General features: G+C 42.8%; 1 protein-coding gene across 1 annotated transcript; it reads left to right on the top strand.

The window, feature by feature from the left end:
• Positions 1 to 1,800: 1,800 nt before the first annotated feature.
• On the top strand, positions 1,801 to 25,912 carry Tnfsf13b (TNF superfamily member 13b; the record flags this gene model as incomplete). Its single annotated transcript, XM_059244989.1, has 6 exons — positions 1,801 to 2,145; positions 2,240 to 2,324; positions 14,177 to 14,233; positions 22,500 to 22,612; positions 22,707 to 22,857; positions 25,339 to 25,912. Coding segments are annotated over 6 exons (864 nt in total), but the record flags the coding sequence as incomplete, so codon positions are not given.
• Between the last annotated feature and the right edge of the window lie 1,664 nt (positions 25,913 to 27,576).

Raw genomic sequence — 27,576 nt, forward strand, 5'->3', positions numbered from 1 at the left:
AGAGATAATTCCCTTTGGATAATTATGCAGGAAAACATGGAAGAAGGTGATGTCTCTTGCTCTTGCTCTCCTTTGCATCATTTCATTTCTGTGTGTAATTAGATAATGTTAGGACATGATCGAGGTATGTGTTTGATTTTGAAACAGGCTTTTACTGTGGAGCAAAGGCTAACCTTGAACCCACAATCCTCCTACCTCATCCTCTCTTGTGATGGGATTACAGTCCTATCATTCAATCTCTTTCAGTTTGAGGTCTTTAGGGAATTCACTCTTTATACCAGGGGTCATTACCCACAATGCTTTACTCTGTGACCTAGAACATGGTTAACACAAGGATTGTTTGATGCCAGACCTAAGAAATTTCACACACATACTTAATAGTCTACTTTCACTTGGGAGATTAGAGAACAGCTCATTTGGGGGTAAAGATTGCAGCAACTGTTTAAAGGTTCTGTAGAACTCACAGAAGTGAAAAGAAGAAAAGATCCCAACCCAGTGAAAAAGACGGATAGCATCTCTTGGGAGTGAGACAGGAAATGACACCTTGCAAAAGAGAAGATGTGTCTTGGTGGGGGAGCCCCTGCAGATGGTACCCATACAAAAGTACCAGTTGAGCAAGAACACTCCATCTATGCTTTGAAAGGAATGGATAAGAAATGGAAGCATGGTGAATGTGATCAGTTGATACCTCCTACCTTTTCAGCAGCCCCAGGGAGGCACACTGTCATCATTTGGTGTTACACAAGAAGAAACTGATCCACGCAAAGGTTCTGTAATTGACACAGGGAGGGCAAGAGGCAGAAGCAAGGTTGGTACCTGAGAAGCCTACCTCTGGAGTCCTTGCCTCTGTGCTCTTTTGTTTCTGGGACTTTATTCCTGCGGTTACAAAGGAAAGTATCGTGAGACTTGGCAGTCAGGTTGAGGTGAATGGTGACTCTGCAGGCCTAGTGAGTGCTCAGTGGCCGATGCTGGAAGATGAACTGACATGGAGGTACTGGGTCCCCAACCAACCTTCCAGACCAGGAAAGACTGAAATGAATTCTCAGTGACTGCATGTCAGCAAGTCCAGCCACGGATTCAGGTCATTCCGTGTCCACACCTGTGAAACTAGTACCATCAATGTGGAGATTGAGCATCAACTCCTTGTCACAGTTCATGGGGGGACAGAGTCTCAGAAGGCAAACGGGGAGCCATGCTTCCCGGCAATCCACCCCACATTTAAAGAGCCCCCAGGATGGCCTTAAGTAGATCTCTAGCATGTTCTCTATTGTGCTGTCAAGATGAGTGCGGAGAAGTTCGGGGGGAGTTCACTCTACTCTGTGGCACTTCATCTTCCACTAGGGAGATGTTATGTTTGTTGTCCTGCAGCCAAGAGCAGTTCAGTGCTCAAGCACAGCTTATCTGACTTGCACATTAATTATCTTTTATTACACCGGCAGTCCTTCTGTGTCCCTTTCGCCTTCCTTAGAACCATGTGGCCCAAGCAGACAGAGTTCTCAAGGGCATGCTGAAGGGAAAGCACCTTCAGTAAACTCTCTGTTAAAAGTTCTGTCTGGGGTGAGCCAGTCTGAACCCCAAGCTTCCCCCAGCCATGTCGGAGGCCTCACAGCTCCCACAGCAGGACTGTGTTGAGGTGGCCTGAAACATCTTACAAAAACTGAAAGTGAAATGAGGAAGGCGGATTGAGCAATCCTTGGAAGGCCAGAGCCAGAGAACCTACTTTAGGATAGCGGGAGATATAGAAGAAAGTCAGGAGAGCGCTCCTAGGGGAGCCTCCAGAGACACAGAGGACGGAAATGACCCACCCCTGTGGTCACTTACTCCAAAGGCCCAGACCTTCAAAGTGCAGAGACCCAGCCACCGCGCCTTTCTTTTTGCCCTGAGAAAGGAGAAGAAATGAAAGTGGGGGGTGTTCCCATCACTCCCCAGAAGGAGTGTGCCTGGGTCGCGATCTGCAGGGATGGGAGGCTGCTGGCTGTTACCCTCCTGCTGTCCCTGCTGTCCAGCGGCCTCACGGTGGTGTCCTTATACCGGTTTGCTGCTCTGCAAGCAGACCTGATGAGCCTGCGCATGGAGCTGCAGGGCTACCGGGGCGCACTGGCACCATCCGCCCCGGGGGCTCCAGGGGCCACCGAAGCAGCCAAAGTGAGTTCGCCCCTCCTCTGCCCACCAGGGAGCCCCGGGTGCTGCTGCTGCCCGGCTGCACGTCCAATAACGGGGTGGGTGTCTCTCTTCTCAGCTCCTGGCACCGGCGGCTCCGCGAGCCCACAACTCCAGCATCGGCCACAGGAACAGACGCTCTTTCCAGGCTCCGGAGGAAACAGGTATGGCCGCGGGCACAGCGATTAGGAGCTGGGGTTGTTGTACACACCTGCAGCCGCCGCCACGGTGGAGCAAGCACTTTGTGTGGTTTTAGAGCAAATGCAATAGGCTGCGTGGCGTGCCTCGTCCTCCAATGAGCAGGGTATGTGCACAGCCGGACGTCTGTGCCGCCGTGTGGGAGATGAACTCAGCGGCGGAACTAGCTCTTCCTGTCACTTCAGAGTGACGTGTACACCTGCATCTCAGTCAAGAAGCCGTTCCCAAGGGTGTGCACGACACACAGAGATAGCAAAGACTCTTTAATGCACACCTTTCTATATGCAGTATAATTTCCACGTAATCACTCTAGTGACTGGTGATTCTCCGTCCACTCCCTAGTATTTTGCAGAGTTGGGAGTTTACTAAAATGATCTAATCTCATTGCTTTGAGAGGGAACAGCAGCAATATATGTTTGTTAACAAACACAGTTTAACACATCCTTGCTGTTGTCTACTTTTAATTCATATGAAAACATTTGTCCTGATAGCTGGAGTTAAAAATAATTTCAAGTCATATAAAAAAAAATTACTAAATTGCTAAGTAACATGCCAAAGGGTATGAAAATATTATATTCATTGCAGTACCAAAAATCTTCCACAAATTTGAAATTTACTGTATGTAATGTGAGCTTTCTCCTTCATTTTTTGCTGAAATAATTACAGCTTATGTACTCCAATGTATATAATAATAGCACATATGCCTTGGTGCATGTAATAACAGTACATAAAGCACAAGGCATAGGATAACAACACACAATTAAAGAGCATGTAATAACATCCCATATATCATGGTGTATGTAATAATAGCACATAACCACAGTGCATATAGTAGCAGTTCATGTACTATGGTACAAACAGTAACAGAATGTATACCTTGCTATATTTTGTTTACTTTACAATAAGTATCTCACCAATTTCTTTGTAATTCCCTAGTCTTACTATTCATTTTTAAAATAATTTTAATTATTACTGTGATACAAGATGCATAATTTTTGTTTATCTCTTGTTTCTGTTGAATTATGCATTCGATAGAAGCATACATTCATTATTCAAGTTCCTTATTGTGAAATCTTTGGGGCGACAGGTTTCTACATGCTCGCCAGCATTTGTCTTTAAGCTTTCATTTTGATACTTTTATACCTTCAAATAGCTTCTCAAATTTATTTGAATGTGGACTCTGTTTACTAAGTATAGATATTTTCCACTTGTTTATACTTTTTATTTTATCTTCTTTATTTTCAGTTTCATCTTTACTAATTTTATTGATTGATTATCCTAATTTTTTACAGTTTTGACATTGATGTAAATATTTCACTGAATCTTGTGTTTCCTTCAAACCTGTACAGAAATGTTGCATGTGTATTAACACGATTTTTGTTTCCTCTGGTTTACCAAGTCCAAGTACCCTTGCCCCTGACTGCCTGAGGAGTGAGTGGTTTTTGTCATGACTCCGTGTCCCTTGCTGTGAACTCATTAATCCTTTTGCCTTTTGTTGTGGTAAAACCTCTCACACTGTCCCTATTTCCTCCTTTCTTTATTTCCCCTCCAGACCATTGTCTCAGACAAAAGTTTGCAACCGTTCTCCATAACTCTTGTGCTGGTGAACCTGCCACGTGGAGTTCTTTATACCTGACTGAATTTATGTGAGATCATTTTGTCACCAGCTTATTGTCTTGCCTGCATGTTTTGGATGGATTAAGTAGTTTCACATTTTAATGGACATCAATGCATAGTCGGTTCAGGATGCCACAGTCTTAGTCCTCTCTGCTACCCATCCTGACTTCTAAAGATGGGTTTTGAAAATAAACCACAACTTCACCGGTTCTAAAGAGGACGTAGACTCATTTCAAGAGCTTTACGAGCAAGAGAATAGCAGAGAATTATGATGTATGTTTTAATCCCAGCACTTAGGAGGTAGAGGCAGGCAGATCTTTGTGAGTTCAAGACCAGTCTGATCTATAGAGTTCCAGGCTAACAAGGAAAATAAAAGAAGGGGAGAGAGAGAGAAAGAGAGAGAGAGAGAGAGAGAGAGAGAGAGAGAGAGAGAGAGAGAGGAGATTAGGGTTCTGTAATGCTTTATTTTTTAAAAATCCTGCCATTTGCATATTTTATAGATTTGTGATTTTATGCATCCAAATATTTCAGATTGATGCAATTAGAAGGCAATTAATTAATAATTAATTGTATACAATTTAGAGAATAATATATTGTTAATATATGATATATATTTTGTATTTTATTTACATATATTTTTCTTACATTCATAAACCCAAGATGGAAGGTTGCAGACATTGAGTCTCAGGGAAGAGAAATGTCTGTTCCCTGCCAATTAAAATATTGACTGTTGTTTTATATATTATCCTTTTGAATAGGGAAATTTTATTTTGTTATCAGTTACCAGAATGATTACCTACACACACATGAAAGTTATCTGAAATACAAGGATTTTCAGTTGGTGTTTAATAGAGTCTCTCCCTCTCTCTCTCTTCTTTTTAATTGAGAAAATTCTATGTATCTTTGTAAATTTTTGTTACGAATTCTTGTTCTGATTGTTTTCTCTGGGACTTAATATCCTTGGGGTGTTCCTTTTGTTTTCTAAGTGTCCATCAAGGCTCTTCTGTGTGACCTGCTGGGTCTGTTCCTGAGCTACTGCTAGGTTGTGATATCTGATATCACAACAAAGGAGAAGGGAGGTGAGGGCAGCCCTGACCTTCGGTCTGCTCATCAGTCCTCCCAGTCCTCCAGGGACAAATATTACATTTTCTTAATCTTAAAACTTAGTATTTTGGCAAGAATTTTGTTTTTTCAGTTACTTTGAATCTCAAATTACATTTTATTAATCTTAATGTATTTTATAAGGTCACTTTTTATTACAATATAATAAACAGAAATGTGGGGAAATCCAGGATTAAAAAATTGCCAAATAGTTTGTCATAGTCAACAATTCACTTTTCATCCCTTAAATGTGTTTGGATATATTCTTAATTAAAAAAAACTTAAACAATATGATTTGAAAATATTACATAATCCAGTTTCCTTATACATGGCATCACATTGGCCTGGGCTTTGAGCCCTCACCAGCTATGATTTTATTCATTCCACAATCCAAATAAAAGCATCTTTAGAGCCTAAAGAAGATGAATTCTTTCAAATAACTTGCTGCCAAACAAAACACTTGGTCAACAGGGCCTGTTGCATGGGGCTGTCTCCCCAGCTATTCTGGAGCCAAGGAAGGAGGATCACAAATTCCAGGCTTGCTTGGGCTACAGAGTGAGTTCAGTCCCAGCCTGCAGCAGTTTACTGAACCTGGCCTCAAATCAAGGAAAAACAGGCACAGAGGAGGTAGCTCAGAGGTGCAGCTTCCCCTGGCATGCACAGCACCCCAGGGTCAATCCCTGGCGATAGGTATCTATTTTAGATTCTAGAAAGACAAAATTCTTTAAAAAGTAATTGTGTTGATCATTTTATGGATACCCTCTAACAAACCTGCTTTAACGGTAGAAGTAAGGCGGTGGAAAGATGAACAGCTCAGAGACATGAGCCAGCATGCAAGAACCACAGGGTCCAAAGACCACAAGCGTGCAAGGACCACTGCGGTTCAAGATTCACAACCGCATCTCCAAACAGTTATTGGATAACTTGGGCCAATCTACTTCATTTTTACACAGGCCTCTAAGTTTGGAACTGGTTTTGAATTGTGTAGGTTTGCAAAGACAGTCCAGAGACTCGGGGACACCTCTACCCAGCTTCCCTTAATTATGTGGCACCAGGCCACAGGAAGAAACCCCGGCTAACACTCACCTACGGACTCAACGGCCATGCGACCTGGAGTTCAGGGTCCATCCAGAATGCTGTACCGCATTTAATAACCCTAAAATTTAGAAATTTGAGGGGTAACACACACAAACTTAAGACCTAATATTTCCTTATCCAAGAACATGGGTATCCTAACATGAGGATTTTCTTGGATAAAGGTTTTAGCTATTAAAAATAAAAATGCCAATACTCTTTTTGAGTGGCCTTTCTTGATCTCCATGATCCAGTTCAGGGGAAGGAAAATTGTGATGTCTGCCAAGTTGGGAATGTCCAGTGTTGGCTGAGCCTTCCTGGCATAGCTGTGACCTGCAGGCTGCACATGTGTATGGAGGATGCAGTGTAGCACTTCACCTCTTAGGTGAACTTGAACCTCCTACCAGGCAAGGGCAGGCTCCTTCCTAGAACAGCTGGCTGCTGCGAGGTGATCTTTGACCCAGTCTTCTCTTCAATGTTTTTTTTTCCTCCTCTCCTCTGCTTCAATGGTAAGGCTCCCCTCATCCCCCACTATGGGGGTATGTGTTGCAAGAGCTGGAATCTGTTCAGTTTCCAAAAATGTCTTTAAAATTGAAAATACCGAGCTGATAACCAAAACTCTGAACCCTGTTCGGGTTGAGCTTGAAGTTTTGGGAAATAAGAGGTAGGAAGCCAAGGCGGTCAGCTCAGCCAAACGCAGCATTGACTCTGTTCTCCAGAGTCATGCATTATGGGGAAATATACAGAGTAAACGAATGGATCGTACATGTAATTTGTTATTATAATACTGGAAAATGGTCAGTATGGTGAAACAGTCGGTAAGACAGCTTTCTGAGTTATTGGAACTCTGCAGGATGCTGAGGCAGGCTTCCTACCTCTCCTTGAATAATCAGTATCTCTTCACAGTTTTAGCTTTTGTACTTTTCAGATGCAAATAATTACTTTCAAAATGATCTCATAATTTCAAACGATGTGTTGTTTGTATTACTAATTCTAGACGGCTGACATGTGGGTTAGTTGTGACAGTCAAATTGACAGGACCTGGCATCACCTGAGGAGAGAGACCTTTGAGGAGTTAGCTGGGTCAGGTTGGCCTGTGGAAATATCTATGGGAGAGTGTCCTGGCTGTTAATTCATGTTGAACACCCAGTCCACTCTGAGTGGCACCATCCCCTGGGCGGGAGGCCCTGAACTGTGGGAAAATGGAGAAAGCTCACACCATGAGCAAGCGGTCCAGGACATGTATGTCCCCTCTCTGCTCTTGACTGTGGGTGTGTGCAGTTGCTTGGGTTCCCACCTGGGTTTCCTCCAAACAACGGCATGTGACATGGCACAGTAAGCTAAATCAGCCCTCTGCTCCCTGACATCGCTCTTTGTCGGGGTGTTTGTCACAGCGACATCAGTGACCCCACGGCAGTTCGTGATATTTGTCTCTATGTTTAGTTGTTGTTTTTCTAGGTGAGCTCCTACTTCCAAGAGCTCCTGTGGGCAGGTGCAAGTTCATCCCAGTGGTGGTGTCCTTCTAAGGACACAGCTGTTTCTAATGAGCTCAAATCCTGTCCAAACAGGTGGATAACCAATTGTTCGTATGCCATTGTATAGTCACTCTAGAGTTAAGAGAGGAACCGACATGTCAGAGTGTGTTCCCCATGAAACTCTGCAAGGAACTTTTCGTTCATTAGGCAAAAACATGGTTTTCATTTGAAATTAAGAATTAATGTATATTAACTAAAGTGACAGGTTTCGTTATAATGGCTTCATACAGTATATAATATACTTCAACCCAATACATAACTTTCCCTGTTCCCCCATTACCATCCTTTCTGTGTTGTGTAACGGTTTCCGCTGAGATTGGAACATTCCATCCTGCAGAAGCTACTTAAACAGGAAGGTAAACATTCCAAATAACTTCAGGAAGTCCCTGGGACAGACCAAATTCAGTAAACCGCTCCCTGCTAGAGTAAGCAACAAAAACTCAGAGTCCCTCTCAGACAGAAGGAAGCTGAGCTGCAAAGAAGACTCTCAGGCAAGGCCAGCTGCCTGGAAGAGGTTTGGACCAACTGAGTCACTTGGAAAAGACACTCTAACATGCTGAGCTTCCTGCAGGCTGTGCACTGTGCTCCAGGTTCCCAGCTTTGTGAGCTGTCCCCCATGCTGGGGTAGGCTTTGGAGATGCAGCTGTCTGTGAGTCATTTCTGCTCCTCTATATGACCCCAATAAAAACTCTCATGGTTCACCAAGTTGGACTTCGATGGAATTCATACTTTGGTCTGTCATGAGCTCTTTATCTGGGGTGAGTAGGCCTGTGTGTTCATCTCCCCAGGAAAAGTTTTGTCACATAGCACTATGTGGGTTCTTTCCTCTTTCCAAATAATCCCCCCTTTTGTGTTACATGTGTTTGTGTGACTGTGTGTTAAAATGTCATAGATGTGTGTTGTATATATCAGGCCATACCAAATGTGTGAGCAAACGCTCATCCGTAACTTCCTGATTCTGTCATATTTCACTTAATGATCTACAGCCCATCCATTTTTCTGAAAATGACACAATTTGTCTTATGCCTGAATAAAACTTCATTGTATACACATACCACATTTTTTTAATGTTCATTTTTGGATGGACATGTAGGCTGAATTCCACAGCTAGCTGTTATGAACAGCTGTACAATAAGCAGGAATGTGTAGACTTCTGTGTAGCATGCTCCACTAGATTTCTTGTAAATATTCCCAGGAGAGCTAACACATTTTAGATGGTCAAGGGAAGCCCAGAGTCAGTTGGAAGAACTGAATAAAGTTAGCACAGAGTTTAAAATAATAAATTAGCAATCAAATGAGTTCCTTATGTTTACTACAAAGCACCTGTAAATTTCAATATAATTTGGTTTTGATAACACCACAGAATATATGTTAAGTAAGGATAGAACTATGGTCTGTTGGTTATATGTTCTGCTTTTTTCAATTACAGAAGCTGTGTGAGCTCCACAATTGACAGTGTGCTGTGATTCTGTCTCATACCATGTGATGTCTGTCTCCTTGGCAATAACAAAAATAACAGGACTAGTTAGTTATTTGAGGAATCAGTAATTATTTTCAAATATAGACTTTTACTTCACAAACAGGAATAGACAGCTTCTGTAATTGTCCCGACCATGGACAAGAATAGTTCTGTTGGGTTTGAGGATTGTATGGATTTGTAAAAATGCACTCAATATTCCAGGTTATAGGAATGAGAAAGAAATATGACGCAGAAAAATTTTCCGAGCTGTTCATGTTTATAGGCATGGAAACACACACCCCCTCCATCTTGTAAACACTGAGTTATGTGGGTGCTCATCGGTGTTTTTTTCAAGTCTGGCTTTCCTCTGTGCTTCACGTGATGGCCAAAGCCGTTGTCAGGACACACTGTGGAAAATTTGTTATAGGAGAAACGCTCCACATGTGACCTTTTTCCTGTGAACCAGTCATAACCATCCACAATTACATCACGTGCTTTGTGATTATTAGACTTAGCTTTGCTGTGGTGATAGACAGCCAACCAGATTCAGCTGGAAGGGGTTTGATTCTAACGCAGAAAGCAATGGCACCTGGTAGTGGCTTCCTTCTTGTTTCAAATTCTCTCGACTAAGAAGTATAAGGATGTTATATGGCAAACGTTAGGTTTTAAACATGGAGACAAGCTTTCCACACGAGTAATATTTAAGAGTCTTGACTTGAAGAGTGTTGGCGTTCCTTCCACCAATACTAAGTGATGGTGTTGTGTTCATCCTTTGGGAATTTCATTTTGTAAAGCTATTTTCTTCACTAATGAGATCTTTTTCTTGTTAGATATGTTATGAGTAAATATCTTTGAGATCTAAAATGTGACCATTCTCAGATCAGTCATCATGGTTTTATATATCATTAGGGCATGATTTCTAGATGTAAACAGTGAGAAATATCTTGTGGGCTCAGAAAGGCTATAGTGAGTAATAGTGTCAGCTTAGCTGAGAAGGAACCCATGTTAAACGACTTACGTAATTTCAGTTGTGTGAAAGGGAAAGGTATTTTTTAAATCCATGAAATAGTAAACACTATGAATGAATTTCACAGTTGTCATCAATATCTGTTTCTTTCACTAGACTGTGTATATTTAAAATGCTGTGGCTAGATATCTACACTATTAGGAAACACTACAGTTATCTGAGTTTGGTTCACTGTGCAGCAAGTCTTTTGTTGAACAACTATAGATATTATAAAGTAAGAGCTATATAGAATGACTCCCATAAAATAATTGGAAAAAATTTAATGAGAGATTTCAAATTTCTTAAAAGAAAAAATATATTCAAAAGGCCAAAGACCTTCTCTAGACCAAGCACCTCTGACGAAGAAACACACTTGGGTGAATGTAGCTGAGAGGCTGTCACCGAACCTTTTTGTTCTCCAAGGAGCAGTTGTTGAAATAATTTTTTCTTCAAATGATATTTTCTTCTGAAAGGGTTAGATTTCTCATGCTACATGATTAAAATTTTTTTCAATGTGTAGGCTATAGGTGAGTTTTATTTAGTTTGCCTAGAATTAAATTACGATATTTTTCTATCAGTTTGGTGGTAGGTTTCAACAAATGCACTTGGTAGAAACCAAATATTAGGGTTGTGGCAGTCTCCTGCTTAAAGAAACAGTCAGGGAAGAAGAATTGCAGTAGGAAGTTCATGCATCTGGCCTTTATTAGCTTCAGTTAGGATGACATGCTCTCCCAGTGTCTTTCTAGCATGTTCTGAGGAGATATCTGACTGGATTCTATGAAGATCAACAGTGTTCACACTCCTGACAGTGGCACTCTGTAGTTGCTCAATATAGGGTGTAAATACTAAGATTTCATCAGCATTGCTTCATTTAATTGTCATGCATGTCATGAACGAGCACATACACACACACACACACACACACACACACACACACACACACACCACAACAACAATGGAAAGACTAGAAAGTTGGCCATTTGCCTTTGCCTTTGTGTAACACCCTCCCTTTCCTGGTGTGAGGTGAGGGTGAAAGCTGAGCACACTCATTTGGCACAAGTGCTGCCCAGGTAACCAGCTGTGGCCACTTGTGTACAGCACCTCCCTGAGAAGACCCTCTGGGAAAGCTAGGAACAGATTCCACAGTTTTGTATAACTTGCCTGGATTCTCTGTAGTTTGGGCTCAAGGGCGGTAGACACTGTTCTTCCTGTCTTCCCTTCCTCCCCACTGTCCTTCTTCCCACCGACTCAACCTGCCATGGAGCTTCTCCATCTTTCCAGTGAAGAGCTGCGCCCCTGCAGTGAACCTAGTTAATCCTTCTTTCCCCCTGGTGCAGGCCTGATTGCTTCATCTCAAGGATAGGAAGAAGACTAAAACAAACAATTCTCTGCAGCAGTTCAAGTGTGTGGATGCTGCTTTCCAAGCTTTGGTGCCTTCCAGCAGGTTTGCCATCTCTGCTATAATCAGAGTCGTCCCAGAACATAAAAAAGACCTTAGAGATGGGTGGTGCTGGCCTTTCATCTGCACTCGGGAGGCAGAGACAGAAGTTACAAAGCTTCATGGTTATAAAGAAACTGTAGTTTTTAATGTTATATTTCCACCTTTAAATGCCACGGGAGGATTTCTTTCTTTTTGTTTGTTTGTTTGTTTTTGTTTTTCGAGACAGGGTTTCTCTGTGTAGCTTTGGCGCCTTTCCTGGAACTCACTCTGTAGCCCAGGCTGGCCTTGAACTCACAGAGATCTGCCTACCTCTGCCTCCCGAGTGCTGGGATTAAAGGCGTGCACTGCCGCCACCACCACCCGGCAAGGATTTCTTAATGTACTTTTTTTTATATAATTGCACTTAGTTAATTGTTATTTCAAGTTTCAAATGTAAGAACATTTTCAATTCAACACTGAGAGGTAGCAAGCATTCCATACCGTGACCAGTTTTTAACATGACCAGTGTGTTCATCAAGAAGATGGGAATCAAGTATTGCTTCACTTGGACTAAAGACCTCATATATAGTGAAATTCTAAACTATCCCTTAAAAATCAGACATATACAGTGGTGTTTTATTCAGCCATAAAGTGCAAAATTATGTCATATGCAGGAAATTGACAGAAATGGAGATCATCATGCTGAGAAAAATAAGCCAGACCCCCTCAAAGATGAATGTCATATTTTCTCTTATATGTGGAACCTAGAATTTAAACACACACATACAGACAAGCGTATGCACATAAGTAGAAGGGAGACTAATAGAGAAGAGGAGACTGGCTCATAAGGGGACAGGAGAGGGTAATGAGGAGTGAATGTTGTCAGAGTGTATATATTGAAGAAAAATACTTTATGGAAGTCATCACTTTGTACAATGAATATATATGAATAAAAAGCTTTATTATTAGGTATTTTGAGAAGGAGGGTCTCACTATGCAGCCTTGACTGGCCTACAATGCATAGATATCACCCTGCCTCTGCCTCCTGGTACTTTTTATTTTTATTTTTTTAATTCATGCTTTGACTTAGGAATTGCACTTGCACAGGCATTTACTGCTTCTCGTTTTTTTTTTTTTTTAAACATATCAACAGAAAGGCCATTTCTATTATTTCACAGTTGTTCTTTGTTCCTTGGACATGTGTGCTTGGACCTGGTGATTCCAGGAGGTCTCACTGACGTGTGCGCAGCCTCACAGAACTCTTACATCGTATTTTTAAGGTGGTTTTTAATTTTTCTCTTCCATCCAAAATATTCTGTCAAAAAAAACTTGACTTTGGCTGTAGAGGGAAATGACAGAATTTAAACTCTGGCCCCATCCCTGGCATCCTCGAGGTCCTGAACAAGCAGTCTACACTCTCTGAGGCCAGCCTTCCAGTACCTGATTTTTAGAGTTCTTGTGGATATCGAAGGACTGAATGCCTTAGGATGCCATTTACTACTTCAACCTCTCAGGAGATTCTGATGGGTGTTTTCATTTCCAGTCAGGGCAAAAGTCATGTTTTTGGTAGCTAGTCTTTATTTAATGTTAGATTTTTTTTAGTGAAAGTTATCTTAGAAATCCTTATAAACCTAACTTTACAAGTGTACAGAAAATGTAAAAAACAAAGAACCTGCACCAGGTCCTCCGCATATATGTAATGACATCCGGTTTTGTGTTTTAGGGACTTCTGAGTGTGCGAACAAGTGGGCCTCTGATTCTTGTGCCTTCGCTTGGTCTCTTTTCCTTCTGTTAGTTTGTCCTGTCCAACTTCAATGTGATAGTTTCTGTTTTATCATATTGTATTTTATTTTGTTATATTTTTAAAAAATGAATGAATGAATGAATGAATGAATGAAAACAAACCTCGTCACCAAGGCAAAGGGTAACAACTGAGCTGACATTTGTACCTGCTGGGAGAGGGAAGACCAGCTTTCTACAATGGAGTGACATGGGGTTCTTCAACCACTCCAGGGCAGGCCTCAAGTTCAGGAGCAGTTGGCCAATGTAACGGACTCTACAGTTTTTTGTGTGTTCTTTTATTTGGTTAAAGTTTTTGTTTGTTTATTTGTTTTTGTTGTTGTTTTCTGTTTGGGTGTTGTTTTGTTTTCTTGTTTTTGAGGGATTCTGTTGTTGCATTGGGTTTATGTATGTTTTGTTTTTTGAGAAAGAAATTAAAGTTTGGTAGGTAGGAAAGGGGAGAAGGTCTGGAAGGAGTTGGAGGAGAAGAATATGATCTAAAAATATTTAAATTTAGAAATTGTTTTAAATAATAAAAATATAATAAGAAGAAAACACCAAAATGAATACATCCGCCTTAGAAATGTTTCAAAAGAACTCAGACTGAATGTTACAGACGGCTGCTCACTGCATTCCCCAAACACAGAAGGCTCTCCTCGGGTGTCAGGGACTCGGGGTGTTTAGATTCCAGCGAGTGAGCAGGTCTCACAAAGACACTTGAAGGTGCGGCTCTGCACACAGGGAGACACTGTCGGTGCTTCTGGGGAGGCAGGCTTGTGTCCTCTGTCTCCTGCCAATAACTAAAACGTTGTGTTTTTGCTTTTCAGTCACTCAAGACTGTCTGCAACTGATCGCGGACAGTGACACACCGACGATCCGAAAAGGTAACGCTCAGCCCTGCTCTGTGTCTGCTTAGGACTCAGTCCAGTGTGGCTTGTGCTTGTATGTTTCCAGTCTAACGTAGTGTTTCAACTACAGCTCCCATCAGCCACCCTCCAGACTTCCTATCACAGGAGCCTCTTCAAAATGACTAGGGAATGAGCACACAGACTAGTGTAATAACGCAGTAAACACATGGCCTCAGAGACACTAATAGTACATTTTAGATAATCAGAGCAAATTGAGTTTTGCTTTTATTGTTCGGGGAAGTGTTGGCTTCTGTGAGGATAGGCGACCATCTTCATGAGTCAGCCTGTGATCCTTGGCTGGAGATCTGAGATGGGAACAAGGTTGTCATGTCCCCAAAGCTGTAATTTTATCCGTTTTTAATGTCCAGCGAGTACTTGATGATGGATTATTTACTCTTAAGAGTGGAATGCTTTCAATTTGATTGTTGCTTCCTTGAAATTTTGATAGTTTTAATTTTAGGAAGAAAAAAAAGTATTTTCTCTAATAGTGGCCAAACACAAGAATCCACTTTTCACCCCATTTCCCAAATGGCACCACCCACAATTTTGAGCCAGAGGAAGGTCTGTGATGCAGGACTCTGTTGATAAACCCCTTGGAAGCAGCTTGCTGCTCCTTCCAGTATTTGGGGGACACACAAGGCTCTTTATCACATCACTGAACCTGATGCCCTGCTCCAGCAAAACCTTTTCTTTCCCTAATTTAATCCTGTTTCTCATAGTCATGTGACCAGGCCACTCTTGCATGTAGCAGCGCCCTGAAAAGTCAAATATTTGGGGAACATTGATATGTTGTAGCTTTTGAGAATGCAAGATAATCAATGGGCAAAAGCGTTCAAGAAAGGAATGCTGCATCTGGTCTGCATGTTTTATCTGCAGTTAACTTGTCATTAGGGCATGAAGAGATGAATCCTCAGTGACTTTCACACATGTATGTCATCGTGCTTTGCTATCCCCCTCCCACTGCTTTCCCCACCCTCCCGGTCCTGGTCCTGCTTGATCTGTCCCCCCCCCCCCCCCACCTCCCAGTCTTCTTGCCTAGTTTGCCTCTACTGGTTCTCCTCTCCCTTCCTAAAGACCTCCTCCTCCTTTGTAGTCCCTTTGTAGTCTTATACATTCGACATGAATGTGCACACACATGCAAGTGAACATGTGCACCCCCCCACACACACATGCACACATGACTGCACATACATGCCACACATGCACGCCAGAATCACACTGTGTCTGTCTTTCTGATCTGTGTTTTACTTAAGACAATGACCTCCAGTCCCATGCATTTTCCTGTGAATGTAATAATTTCATTCCTCCTACAGCTGAAGAAAATCCCATTCTCTACACCACACCGTCCACTCATCTGTTGAGTTTTTCACTTTTCATACACTGATTAATAACATACAATGACTGAATCACTGAGGATAGTGGAATGTCTGTATTGAAGAAAATATACACATGTTTTATTTTGATGATGTTTTACTACTAGTGGGGAGAAAAGAAAAAAGAGGAAAACCCCACAAATTAATAGGTAAAGAATGTAAGAGGACAACTTGGAAGTAGGGGGAAGAGAGCCAGCTAGGGCTTGGGGATTTCTGAGTCCTTGGCCCACAGTTGGAGTTTGAGACCACACTTGATGACCAGGAAAGGAGAAACAAATCAGGACAGATGAGTGCAGGTTGGCCTCTGCGGTGAGTCTTGGTGTTATTGTGCATTTATACTTCTCTACTTAATAGTGTTAAATGCCAAACCAATACAAGACCATTTGAGAAGCTGTGATTGTTTATGGCTTTCTGTTTCATGTTTGTAGAATTTGGAAATCAGCAACCAATTCCCTAAGACTAGAACTCAAGCCAGAAGAGCTTCAGAACTAAAGACAACATTTAAAACAATGCTTGGGAAAGATTTGCTGTACACATTTGTCAAAGGGAAAAAAAAAACCCAAAATCCACATGAAACACTGCATTTTCTGTGCATTTATGCCATGGACATGGTTATGCAGGCCTGGGCTACTGCCAGAACTTCCTGGCCTTTTGCCTGCATGGGCTGATATTGGCTGGCCATCTGAGAACAGGAACAAACACATGAGAACAGTATCTAACTGTGGTGTGCACTGGCATTTTACTGAGGAGTCAGGCAGACCCACGTGAAGAAAGTTTGCATGCCATGAACCACTGCCCCTTGCAAGGGGCAAGCGAGTCTTTCCCAAACAGATAACATATTTTTATCTCATTGCTTAGTGTATCATCTGGGGTCTTAGGTGAAGTCTCGTTCATGCTGGAGAGCCCAAAGAAAGGGATGATTTGCATTCAATGTGCTCACCATCGGTGATGACTATGTTCTGCTGATCTAAAACACCTCAAAAGGAATTCACATTTATTCTTTTTTTTTTTTTGTTTTTGTTTTTTTGAGACAGGGTTTTTCTGTGTAGCTTTGCACCTTTCCTGGTACTCACTTGGTAGCCCAGGCTGGCCTCGAACTCACAGAGATCCACCTGGCTCTGCCTCCCAAGTGCTGGGATTAAAGGCGTGCACCACCACCGCCCTGCTCACATTTATTCTTATTCCAAGTATGAGTGATGGTGGACCAGGAGCACAGATCCAAGCTACCCTGAAAAATGTTTCAATAGCTACAGAGCAGAAGAAAGTCACAAGTCAAAGCATTTTTCAAGTGCATTCGTGCAAGTATCAGATGGTGGGAAGAGGGGAGAGTTGTCTGTTGATAACTGACTTTTGGGTTGGTGCAAAGAGTCATATGTTAACACAGTCTACAGGTTTTTCCTGAGAGCCACAAGGCTGTGGTTTAAACACAGAAGTGGGGGATGAGTGGATAGAAGGGGACTAACCAAGACGTGGTTTATTTATTGTTGTTGCTTTCCTGTGAAGGACCTTATTATAGTGCTGATTTACATTTCCCTTTTGAGTTATGATCTTAAGCATCACTCCAAATTCTTACCGAATATTTGAGTATCCTTTTTTGGGAAAATGTCTATTCAAAACCTTGACTACACTTTTTAATTGAGTTATTTTTCTTTTTGGTGTTGAAATATGAAACTATATTTTAGATGACACACCTTGACAACAGTGCTTGATTTGCAAATATTTTCCCTTACTTTGAGGATTGCCTGGTTTTTATTCTTTTGTTTTATCGAGACAGTGCCTACTCATGAAGTCTGAGATGGCTCCTGAGTGCTAGGATTATAGCCGTTGTGTCACCATGCTGGTCAGAAGTATTCAATTTGAAGAAATCCAGTTCCTTTACTGATTTTTCTTCTGTTTCTCACGCTTTGGGTGTTACTATTGATGAATATGTCAACAGACTCAGCAGCACAGTTGACATCTTTGCCTTCTCTTAATGATCATATATTTCTATATTCAAGTCATTTGTATCAGCACTGAAGTCACTGGATTATTTTTGTCAGTTTTGTGTATGTTTTGGACAGTGGCACAGCACCACCCATATGTAGATATTCGGTTATTCTAACATCCTTTGTTGGAGAGGATCACACAGGCCTGGACACTTGTAAAAGATCCAGTTGGGACTAGAATCGTGGCTTTATTTCTGCACTCAATATTCTGTTGGTTTATAGGCCTACATTTATGACAGAACACGACAGTATTTTGCCTACTGTAGCTTCTTGTAAATTTTAAAGTTTCGAGAGTTAACTCTTCGATATTGTGTGTCATTTTAAAGACTGTTTCGGAGACTCAAGTATCCTTGTCAATAATAAATGAACATCAGGTTGTCTTTTCCACTTAGAGAAAAAAAAAAAAAACCTTGAGTTTGTAGATAGAGAAGCTGTACTGACTCTCTAGGTAGCATCAAGTAATATTGCCATGGTAATGACACCCAAGTTAGACTCCATGGACATGAGATATCTTCTTACTTATGTCTATAACTTATGTCTCCTGTGTTTAGCAATATTTTATAACTTTTATCATTTATACAGTAGTATATTGAGTGAATTTAATTTTAGGCATTTTATTTGTTTGAATTCGGTATTAGTTCCAGTAGATATAGTAAATTACCATAGACTGGATTGTTTAAACAGTGAATTGTTTTCTCCCAATATTAGGGACTAAAAAGACCAAGGCCAGTTGCCAGGAGATCTGTTAAACATATATTTGTGTTTTGTGGTGTTTGTCTTCTTTCTTTTTTTCCTTTTTTAATTTTTTTCTCTCATACATTATATTCCAATCCTGATTGAGGTTTCCCCTCCCTCCACTCCTCCCAGCCCCCCCCCCACCTCTCCTCTCCCCAGATCCACTCCTCCTCCATTTCCCTTTTATTGTGACCTTGCACAATGGATAAGAGAGCCAAGAGTAACTCACACCAGTACCATTCATGAAAACTGAACCTCTGTGACATAAAAACTCCTGGAGTCTCTGCCTCCCAAGAGCATCGCCGGAACATAGGACATATGGACATATGGACATAGGACATAGGACATAGGATATATGGGTTTGGGGAAGACTTGAACTCAGTGCATAACAGATGATGTTAAAGATGGAACTGTATTCTTCAATTCCACTTTTTCCATTCTTGGTTGAAATGAAAGTGACTTTGGGGAGCTGACCCTGTGTGACACAACTTAGTTAAATTCATTTATTAGCTCTGCTGGGTTGATATCTGTTCCATAGATCACTGTTTTGTGTGACTATAAATGGTTCTACTTTACTCCTTCCAATTGGATGCCTTTCCTTCTATTTCCTCATCTCCTAGCTGCTTGAGTTAGAATTACAGTGCAGTGTTGGGCACCAGTAATAAGAGTCCTGCCCGTGATCTTAGCATCATGCCAAGGAGTGTTGCATTTACCCTCATGATTAATGTTTGATATGGAGTTCATTGTGGTTTCTGGCTTTGGTACCAGGGTGATTCTGGTTTCACATCATGAGTTAGTAACTATTCTTTTTTTTTTTTTAGAAGAATTTGAGGAAGTTATTGGAAGTGTCTGTTTGTTTATGTGTCACCATCCTGGTTCCCTTCAGTTGCATAAACATGTTTAATAGTTCCGTGTCTGGCCTTTTGCAGGGATGGTTTCGGTTAAGGTCTATTCTCTCCTGTGGTTGGTTCATGATTTCCTTATATATTTGTATGTCTTTTGACCTATTCTTGAAAATTAGGCAGTTTGGAAATCATAATTTGTTGATTCTGGAAATAAGGTGCCCTACCCATCCCAGAGTTTTCTGTGGTTTATTGTGACATTGTCAGAATAGTCATTTAGTTGTTCAGTTGCTTTTCACCCATCTATCCATTCACTCATCCATCCACCCATCTACTCATCTACCCATCTATCCATCCATCAACCTATCCAACCATCTACCCATCCACCAACCCACCTACCCACCCAAGCATCCATCTACCCATTCACCCACCCACCCATTCATCCATCCACCCATCCACCCACCCATCCAACCATCCACCCACCTACCCACCCACTCATCTACCCATCCATCTATCCATCCATCCACCCATATACTTATTTACCCATCCTTCATCCTATCCAACCATCTACCCATCCACCAACCCACCTATCCACCCATCCACCCACCACCTACCACCCACCCACCCATCCACCCACCACCCACCCACCCACCCATCCACCCATCCAACCATCTACCATCCATCAACCAACCCATCCACCCAGCTACCCGTACACCCATCCACCCATCCACCCAGCTACCCGTACACCCATCCACCCATCCACCCAGCCACCCATCCACCCAGCCACCAATCTGCCCACCCATTCATTCACCCATCCATCTATCCACCCATCCACCCATCTACCCACCCACTTATCCATCTACCCACTCATCCATCCACCCACCCACCCATCCATCCATCCATCCATCCATCCATCCATCCATCCATCCATCCACGTATCCATCTATCTATACATCTATGCACACACCATATTGGTGAAGTCTGTTCTGCTCTCTGAGGTCAGCCTGGCAAATGCCTCCCTTTCTGTAGTCCTGGTCTTCATAGTTATTTATCATAAACACTGGAAGCCTGAAGTAAAATGAAGCCATTCCCCCGATCTTTACAAACTGGCTTTGAGCCTAAGCATCCCTCTCACCCTAACCATTTGGCCTTCACCGTCATCTCCTGCTGGCACAGAGCCCAAAGGTCAGCGAGAGGTGTGGGATAATTAGCTTCAGTCATCACCTTGGCACACCTAGAACCCCTTGGGAAGAGAGTCTCAGTGAGGTGTTGTCTACATGATATGGAAAAACACAGCTCCATGTGGGCAGCGTCATTCCCTTAACAAGGGGTTTTGAACTAATAAGAACGAAGCAATTTAAACATTCAATCAGGAAAGCAAAAACCATGCATGCACATACTGTTCTCTTTTCTTGAGTGTGGATATAATAGACTAGTTGCTTCAAGCTGCTGCCATTATGACTTTCCTACAGAGGTGGGCTATAACTTGGAATTTTATTTGTTTATTTGTTTTTGTTTTTGTTTTTTGTTTTTTTGTTTTGTTTTGTTTTTGTTTTTTTTGAGACAGGGTTTCTCTGTGTAGTTTTTGTGCCTGTCCTGGATCTCACTCTGTAGACCAGTCTGGCCTCGAACTCACAGAGATCCGCCTGCCTCTGCCTCCTGAGTGCTGTGATTAAAGGCGTGCGCTACCACTGCCTGGCTTAACCTGGAATTTTAAATAATCCATGAAAGTAACCAACTTCAACATAGTCAGTTTTTGTTTGTCTGTTTATTTGTTTGAGGCAGGGTCCATGATGCTTCTGTACCTGTCTGCTCCTCTCCAGCACCACCACCTCCCTCCCCACTCTCCCCAGCCGCCCCAGCATCTTCCTCCAGCCCCATCTATCTATGGTAATGCTTACTTGAGGAGCCAACTTAATGATTTTCACTCACTATGACCTCAATTCACAGTGGCATCTGCCTTGTTTTACTGCTGATGTCTTTTAACGCCTTTAATTAGTGCAGCCATTGTAGAAAAAAATGTGGAGTAGAGCTGCTGTATGAGTTAGCAAACCCACTTCTGGGTTTATAGATAAAGAAAACTAAATCAATCTGCTAAAGAGATGCCAGTTCTCCCAAGTTGATTGCAGCACCTGTCACAGCAGCCAAGAAATCAACTGGCTGTCCATCAGCAGAGGAATGGGTGATGGTGATGTGGGGCATGAAGCGATGGGTACCAGGTGGCTGTAGAAAAGAAGGGAGTACCCTGTCCTTAGTCACAGTGTGGGTGAACCTGTGAGACAGACGCAGTGATATAAAGGTGAATACAGTGTCTCTTTGGGACTCATTTGATTGGCCTTTGACAGCTCCCCCTTTATTTTTTGCTGACAGAGGTGATGTTTAAGGCTGAATCACTGTTTCCCGTTGTACATGAACATCCTGGCATGTTTAGACTCATGCCACGGCATTGCTTACTATTCTGTCCTCACTGTGCCATGGCCCCGACCTTCTGCCAGTTGCTCTCCTTCATTTAATTTATAGCTCTTCTCATCGTCTAGCTTTGAGGTTCAACCTAATGCTGATGTATGCCCAATGCAGCTGTGCACACTCCTGCCTGAGTAAGCTATTCCTAGGAAATGTGTGCTCATACTCTCTTCCTGGGTGTGAGATCTAGGAAGCACCCTGCTCCATCCTGGCCCAGTGGCTTGGTTCCCTTGCCTTCTGCTCTGTCTGTCCTTCCTGTCTACCCTCGGTACAGCTTTGAGCACACCGTCTCTGTCACTCTGGAGAGGATGAGGAGATTCCATGGCACTGAACAGAGCTGCCTTCAGCGTGCACGTCCTCCTCTTGGTACACTAGTTCTGAGCACTTCCCAATACAGGGTCCATCTCAGTCATTGTCCATACTTCCTAGTTGTGTTCTGCTGCCAGCTTGGGGTAGACTTACTTCCTCTACACACATTTCGCTAAGTTCCTCACCTGATCACTCAGGAGCTGGAAGAAGACACTCTCCGTGTGCTGTGCGAGGAAAGTCCATTCTTTCTTTTGGCCCTTCCCACCCAAACCAACCTTTATAAGGAAATAGCCAATATATAAAACAAGGAAAGAAAACCCAGACATTCCTGTGGAGCGAGGTCTGTTAGGTGTCTCTATCTGAGGTCGCCCATGCTAAAATACGTAACGGTAGCTAGCCCAGTGGAGAACAGTCCCTTTTCTTCTTCTTCTTCTTCCATTTTTTAGAATATACGATGTGCTATTTCAAATTTAGTAAAAAGGAAAAATGGCTTTTTCTCGGTTGACTCCCTTACGAGTACTTCTCTCTACTGCAGGATCTTACACGTTTGTTCCGTGGCTTCTCAGCTTTAAAAGAGGAAGCGCCCTGGAGGAAAAAGAGAACAAAATAGTGGTGAAGCAAACGGGTTACTTCTTCATCTACAGCCAGGTAGTGTCATTCCCCCCCCACACACACACACACCTTCCTGGCCCAGTGCTTTCACAGTCTCGCACATCTGAGGACACCCTGGCTTGTTTCTCAGGTTCTATACACAGATACTATCTTTGCCATGGGACATCTCATCCAGAGGAAGAAAGTGCACGTCTTTGGGGACGAGCTGAGCCTGGTGACCCTGTTCCGATGTATTCAGAATATGCCGAGAACACTGCCCAACAACTCCTGCTACTCGGCTGGTATGTAGCTCGCCTCAGACTCACTTAGCAGAATAATGTAGACTGTGTGCTAGGGAATCAGATCCCCCGAAAGTAGTGCTTTGTGATCTTCATGGAAAGACCTTCCGCTGTGGACTGTGCTATTTGTTTTGCCATAGTTGGTGTCAATTGAGAAAACTGCTATCATTACTAACGGTCGAACCATTTTTATAAAAATTGGGGCTGAAGAGACAGCTCAACAGAGAAGAGGACCGTGGCTCGATTCCCAGCACCCACGCGGCAGCCAGTCCTAGGGGACCTGACACCCTCTTCTGGTCTCCTTAGGCATTGTACATGCATAGTGCACATAAGTCCACACAGGAAGAAATACCAGTACACATGAAAATAATTAAATGAGATAAATGTGTTTAAAAAAATTAAGAATGAGTGTCACAGAGCTTGACATTGGAACAATTCTTATTTTTCTTCTCTTCTGTGACGAAGTCGTGCACAGACATATGATTGTTAGTTCTTACCGCTGTTACACTTCTGTGGTTTCCCTTCTTCTTCTGAACAAGCCCCCTCCTGCTTTCCTGTCTTTTCCGGTGTTAGCCCCACTGATCTTGGTTGTGGTGGCTTCGAGAGCATGGGAGGGAGGTTATTTGCTGGAGCCTGGGCAACTTTTTAGTAGTTAAACCCCTGAAGAAAATGGCACTCCTTCCCCAGAAGCCATTAGCTGTCAATAGTCTCTCAGGGGGAGGTGTGGCTTCGCGAGCCCCTCCCTAATCCCCGAAGCAAAGCTGAGGGTCCCGGTCTTGTTCCGGTTTTGTGCGGGTTCACAGCTGCAGAGAGTTCATGAGGGGACAGTTCTAAGGCAGCTTTCCTTCCATCCTTTATAAATCAGCGACAGGAACGATGCCTACTCCCTGTCAGGTATAAAAACCCGAGAACCCTCTGGGCTTCCCTTTTCTGTTCAGTCCTCCGGCTGCTTCACCATGGGCCACCCCGGCTTCCTTACTCTTGTAACCGCATCTCAGGGAGAATCCGAGCTACGGAGGTAACACAACTGCTCCCAAGTGCCTCCGTCTCAAGCTACAGCACGCCCGGCCCCACAGTGTGGGCGTGTGATGGAACGACGACCCCAGTCAGTCCCTCCTGCAAGGCAGGGCATGTTGCAGAATGGTGGAGTTAGTTCTCATGGTTAAAGAGGTGGCCTTGTGCCCATGGCGAGTTGTGAACTCAAAACTGCAGCAGCAGCAGCAGCTTTGCACTGAGCTCAGGGACACAAAGGCACAGGCGAAGGCAGGCTGTAGTTCCAGCCTGTCCACACTGGAATTGCCAACATTTTCCTCACTTTGTTTCAAATTAATCAGCTGTTGGCCCCCTTACACACTTGTCTCTCTCTACTGGTCTTGACAAATCTATTCAGAACCCAAAGAATGTCTTTAGTCTCAGATGGTTACAGCAAACAGCAATGTGAAACCCAGGATTGTGAAATACCTCTAAAGTATTTCAAAGGCCTTTACAAACAAACGCCCAATAAATCAGCTGGACGCAGAAGAGAACACAACCCCATCACAGAGGCCACGCCACGCTGGCCCCTAATGACTTCAGTGCCCAGGAGGAAGTCTGTCATGTTCGAAGTCCCTAATTTTCATAAAGGAGTCTGCCTCTGTACCCAGTGCTGACCAGTGTTTTGATATTGCAAAATATTTATCAATGGAAAAACCTCCACTCTGTTGCTGGCATTTCCTATAGAATGCCTCAGCCAATGCTCCCCAAAGACTCCAAATCACTTGGTTTCCTCACAGTTCCTTCTTGTGGGTGGATTCTGACAGACTCCCCAGGTCCCTTACTTTTTAAAGGCTAACTCCTTTAATGTTGAAGATATGTCTCAGTATCAGGTCAATGCTAGGCATGAAAACCAGCTCCAAGAAGTCTCAGGCTTACTACTTTAATTTTGAGTTTGTGTTTTGATCCTACGCTAACTTGCCCGACCTCAAGTGGTGAGCTTGAGACACCCAGCATGGTACCGAGGAACGTTTGTATGTACTAAGATGAACCATGGCTTCGTTGGTGAGCTGAACAGGCTTCTCGTAGGGGTATTTTATATATATATATATGTGTGTGTGTGTGTAATTTTATATTTTTAATATTAGATATTAAAAATAATATATAATATGTATTAAATATAATATTTTATATTTTAATATTAGCAAAAGTTTCCTTTAGTAGCAAAATTAAGCAGCACCCACCCGTGATGATATGATAGTCTCTCAAAGAACAGGGTTTGATCCACCTGACACTGACATTTGCCACTGGAATCCCCGTCTACGCACAGTGGACACACATCTGGAATCTGTTGTTTCTCCTCTTGAGGTCCTCATTTTATTTAATTTAAAAGCCAACAGAGTCATGACCAATTGAGAGGTCCGCTGTTGTGAGTGTGAACGCTTGTGTTGACATGGTGTGATAGCTTCCTTTAACGTGCCCTACTGAAAGCTCTTGTCACCCCCGCCCCAGGCATCGCGAAACTGGAAGAAGGAGACGAGATTCAGCTGGCCATCCCTCGGGAGAACGCGCAGATTTCCCGGGACGGAGACGGCACCTTCTTCGGGGCCCTGAAACTGCTGTGACCCACTCACTGAATCGTGTGGCCCCTTCGCTCCTCTCCTCCGTACCTCCGAGGGGAACATGAACAACTGGAAATACCAAAAGAGGGCGAGCCACCACCAGACCTTTGCTTGTGAGCTGTTTATTTTGGTTCACTGAGTCTGGTCCAACCCAGGAAATTTGAGAGACAACCACAATCAAAGTCTGTCGTGTGAATGACGAGAAATGGAGCCCTCATTCTTAAAGCCAAGACCCGGGAGGCAGGCTGTGCTCCACAGTCTAAGCCAACATGCACCATGCCCTCGGGTCTCCTCTGGAAACACACGGTTCAGAAGGCCGGGAGATTTCCTTAGAGGTGGGCTTTCGTAATTCGCAGTGAGAAGAGGGTCCGTATCTGTGGGTCATTGAAACATTCATGCAAAGTCTCAGGATTTATCTTCTCTTTTCACATTAAATAGACTCTTCTCTTTTCCAGTTAACACTAGGGAAAGTTTTGTTTGTTTTTGTTTTAATCTAGGAGTCTTGAACTAGTCGTAGATGAAGATACTTAGTAGAAGTTCAGTTTTTGTCAGTTTAAAATAAACGTAATTTAAAATGGGTAAGCATCCAATAATTAGAAAAGAGCCGACTATTGGAGTTTTCTTGGTTCAGGTCAAATGTGCAATTGTTTCTGACATCAAAGTCTTTTTCATGGGAGGAAAGGATTCCTCATTTTGGATCACATGTGTATTTTCTAATAACTTCCAGTTGCTTTATACGATGTTATTGCAGACACATCTGACGTGTACACAAAAGCCACTAATGCGAAACTGTAGTCCCACTCACATAAACCCCACTTTGAGCATCTGTAGCAGGGGAATACATTTCGGTGGTGTCCAGTTCCACTGCCTGCTGCCGCTGCTGCAGGTTTCAGCAGAGGTCATAGCATCGGTGTCAATGCAAGGCACACACATGCTCCCCTTGATGACCACAAGGACACTGCTGCCCATGCACATTCCACGGCGTCCGTTTCCTGTGTACTGTGTACCATGTCTTCTGTGTTACTAGCTGACCCCACTAGATGCTTTCCTCCATTCAAGAGGAAATGGAGAAGGAGACATTTCCCCGTTTGCCTTACAGTGGTGTAAAGATGACACTGTCACACACAGGAAAGTCATTTAAATCTGTGTCACGAATCTAATGTTGTTTAGCTCTCTGCTTTCTGTGTCAAGTGAGGTTTTGGGGTTCAAGTGAGATGGACTTGGAAGTTTATTTTGTTTCATAAAACAATAATTAAGAGGCAGCAGTGGTAGGTAGAGAAAGAGCATTGACCCGGAGGAATGGCTAGGGACTTCCAGAGCACCGCTGCTAAGGTTGGCTGACAGATCAAACCACTGTGCCTTCTGCCCTGGCGCCTGAGTGAGCCTGTCTGCCAACACCCACCTTTGATGCTTCTCTGTTCAACTGTAACTTTGAAAAAATCAGGTGAGAGCATTCTGGGCACTGTAAAATAACATGTCAGGGCAGTAATTGTAAAGTGTGGATAGTTTACACCTCTCCAAGGGATCTTCTCATGTCAACATATCACCATTATTTCTTAGAGAATACAGTTCAGCAAAAATACTGGATTTGAATAGGGGTGTTTTAGGGAAACTCCCAAGCCTGGTGTATGTGAGTCATAAGACACCCACTTTGAGTTCTCTCCGTAACCTGCACACTGATTTCCATAGTCTCTAGACTAGTTTACATCCCCGCTAGTGGAGAGTTCCCCTCGATACACATCCCCACCAAGACTTGTTTTCATTCATCTTTTTTGACTAGGGTGAAATGAGAATCTCACTGTGATTTTTATTTGTATTTCCCTGGTGGCCAGTAATGTTGAATGTTGTTTCATGTTTATTGGCTATGCCTGCTTCATCATTTGAGAACCTCCTGCTCATTTCATTAGCCCATTTATTGATTTGATTGTTCGGCTTATTAGTACTTATTCACTTGTTTTTGTTTGAGTTCTTGTATTCTGAGTCTGGAGCCTTTAGCTGCTAGGGATCTTGATACCTGAGTTCTTACATATTCTAGATAACAAACCTCTGTCAGCTATAATGACTAGCAATTTTTTCCCCTATTCTGTAGACTGTTTATTTACTGGATATGTTGGTTTCATTGCCGTGA

This window comes from Peromyscus eremicus, chromosome 17, assembly GCF_949786415.1.
Source record: "Peromyscus eremicus chromosome 17, PerEre_H2_v1, whole genome shotgun sequence".
Classification (NCBI taxonomy): Eukaryota; Metazoa; Chordata; class Mammalia; order Rodentia; family Cricetidae; genus Peromyscus; species Peromyscus eremicus.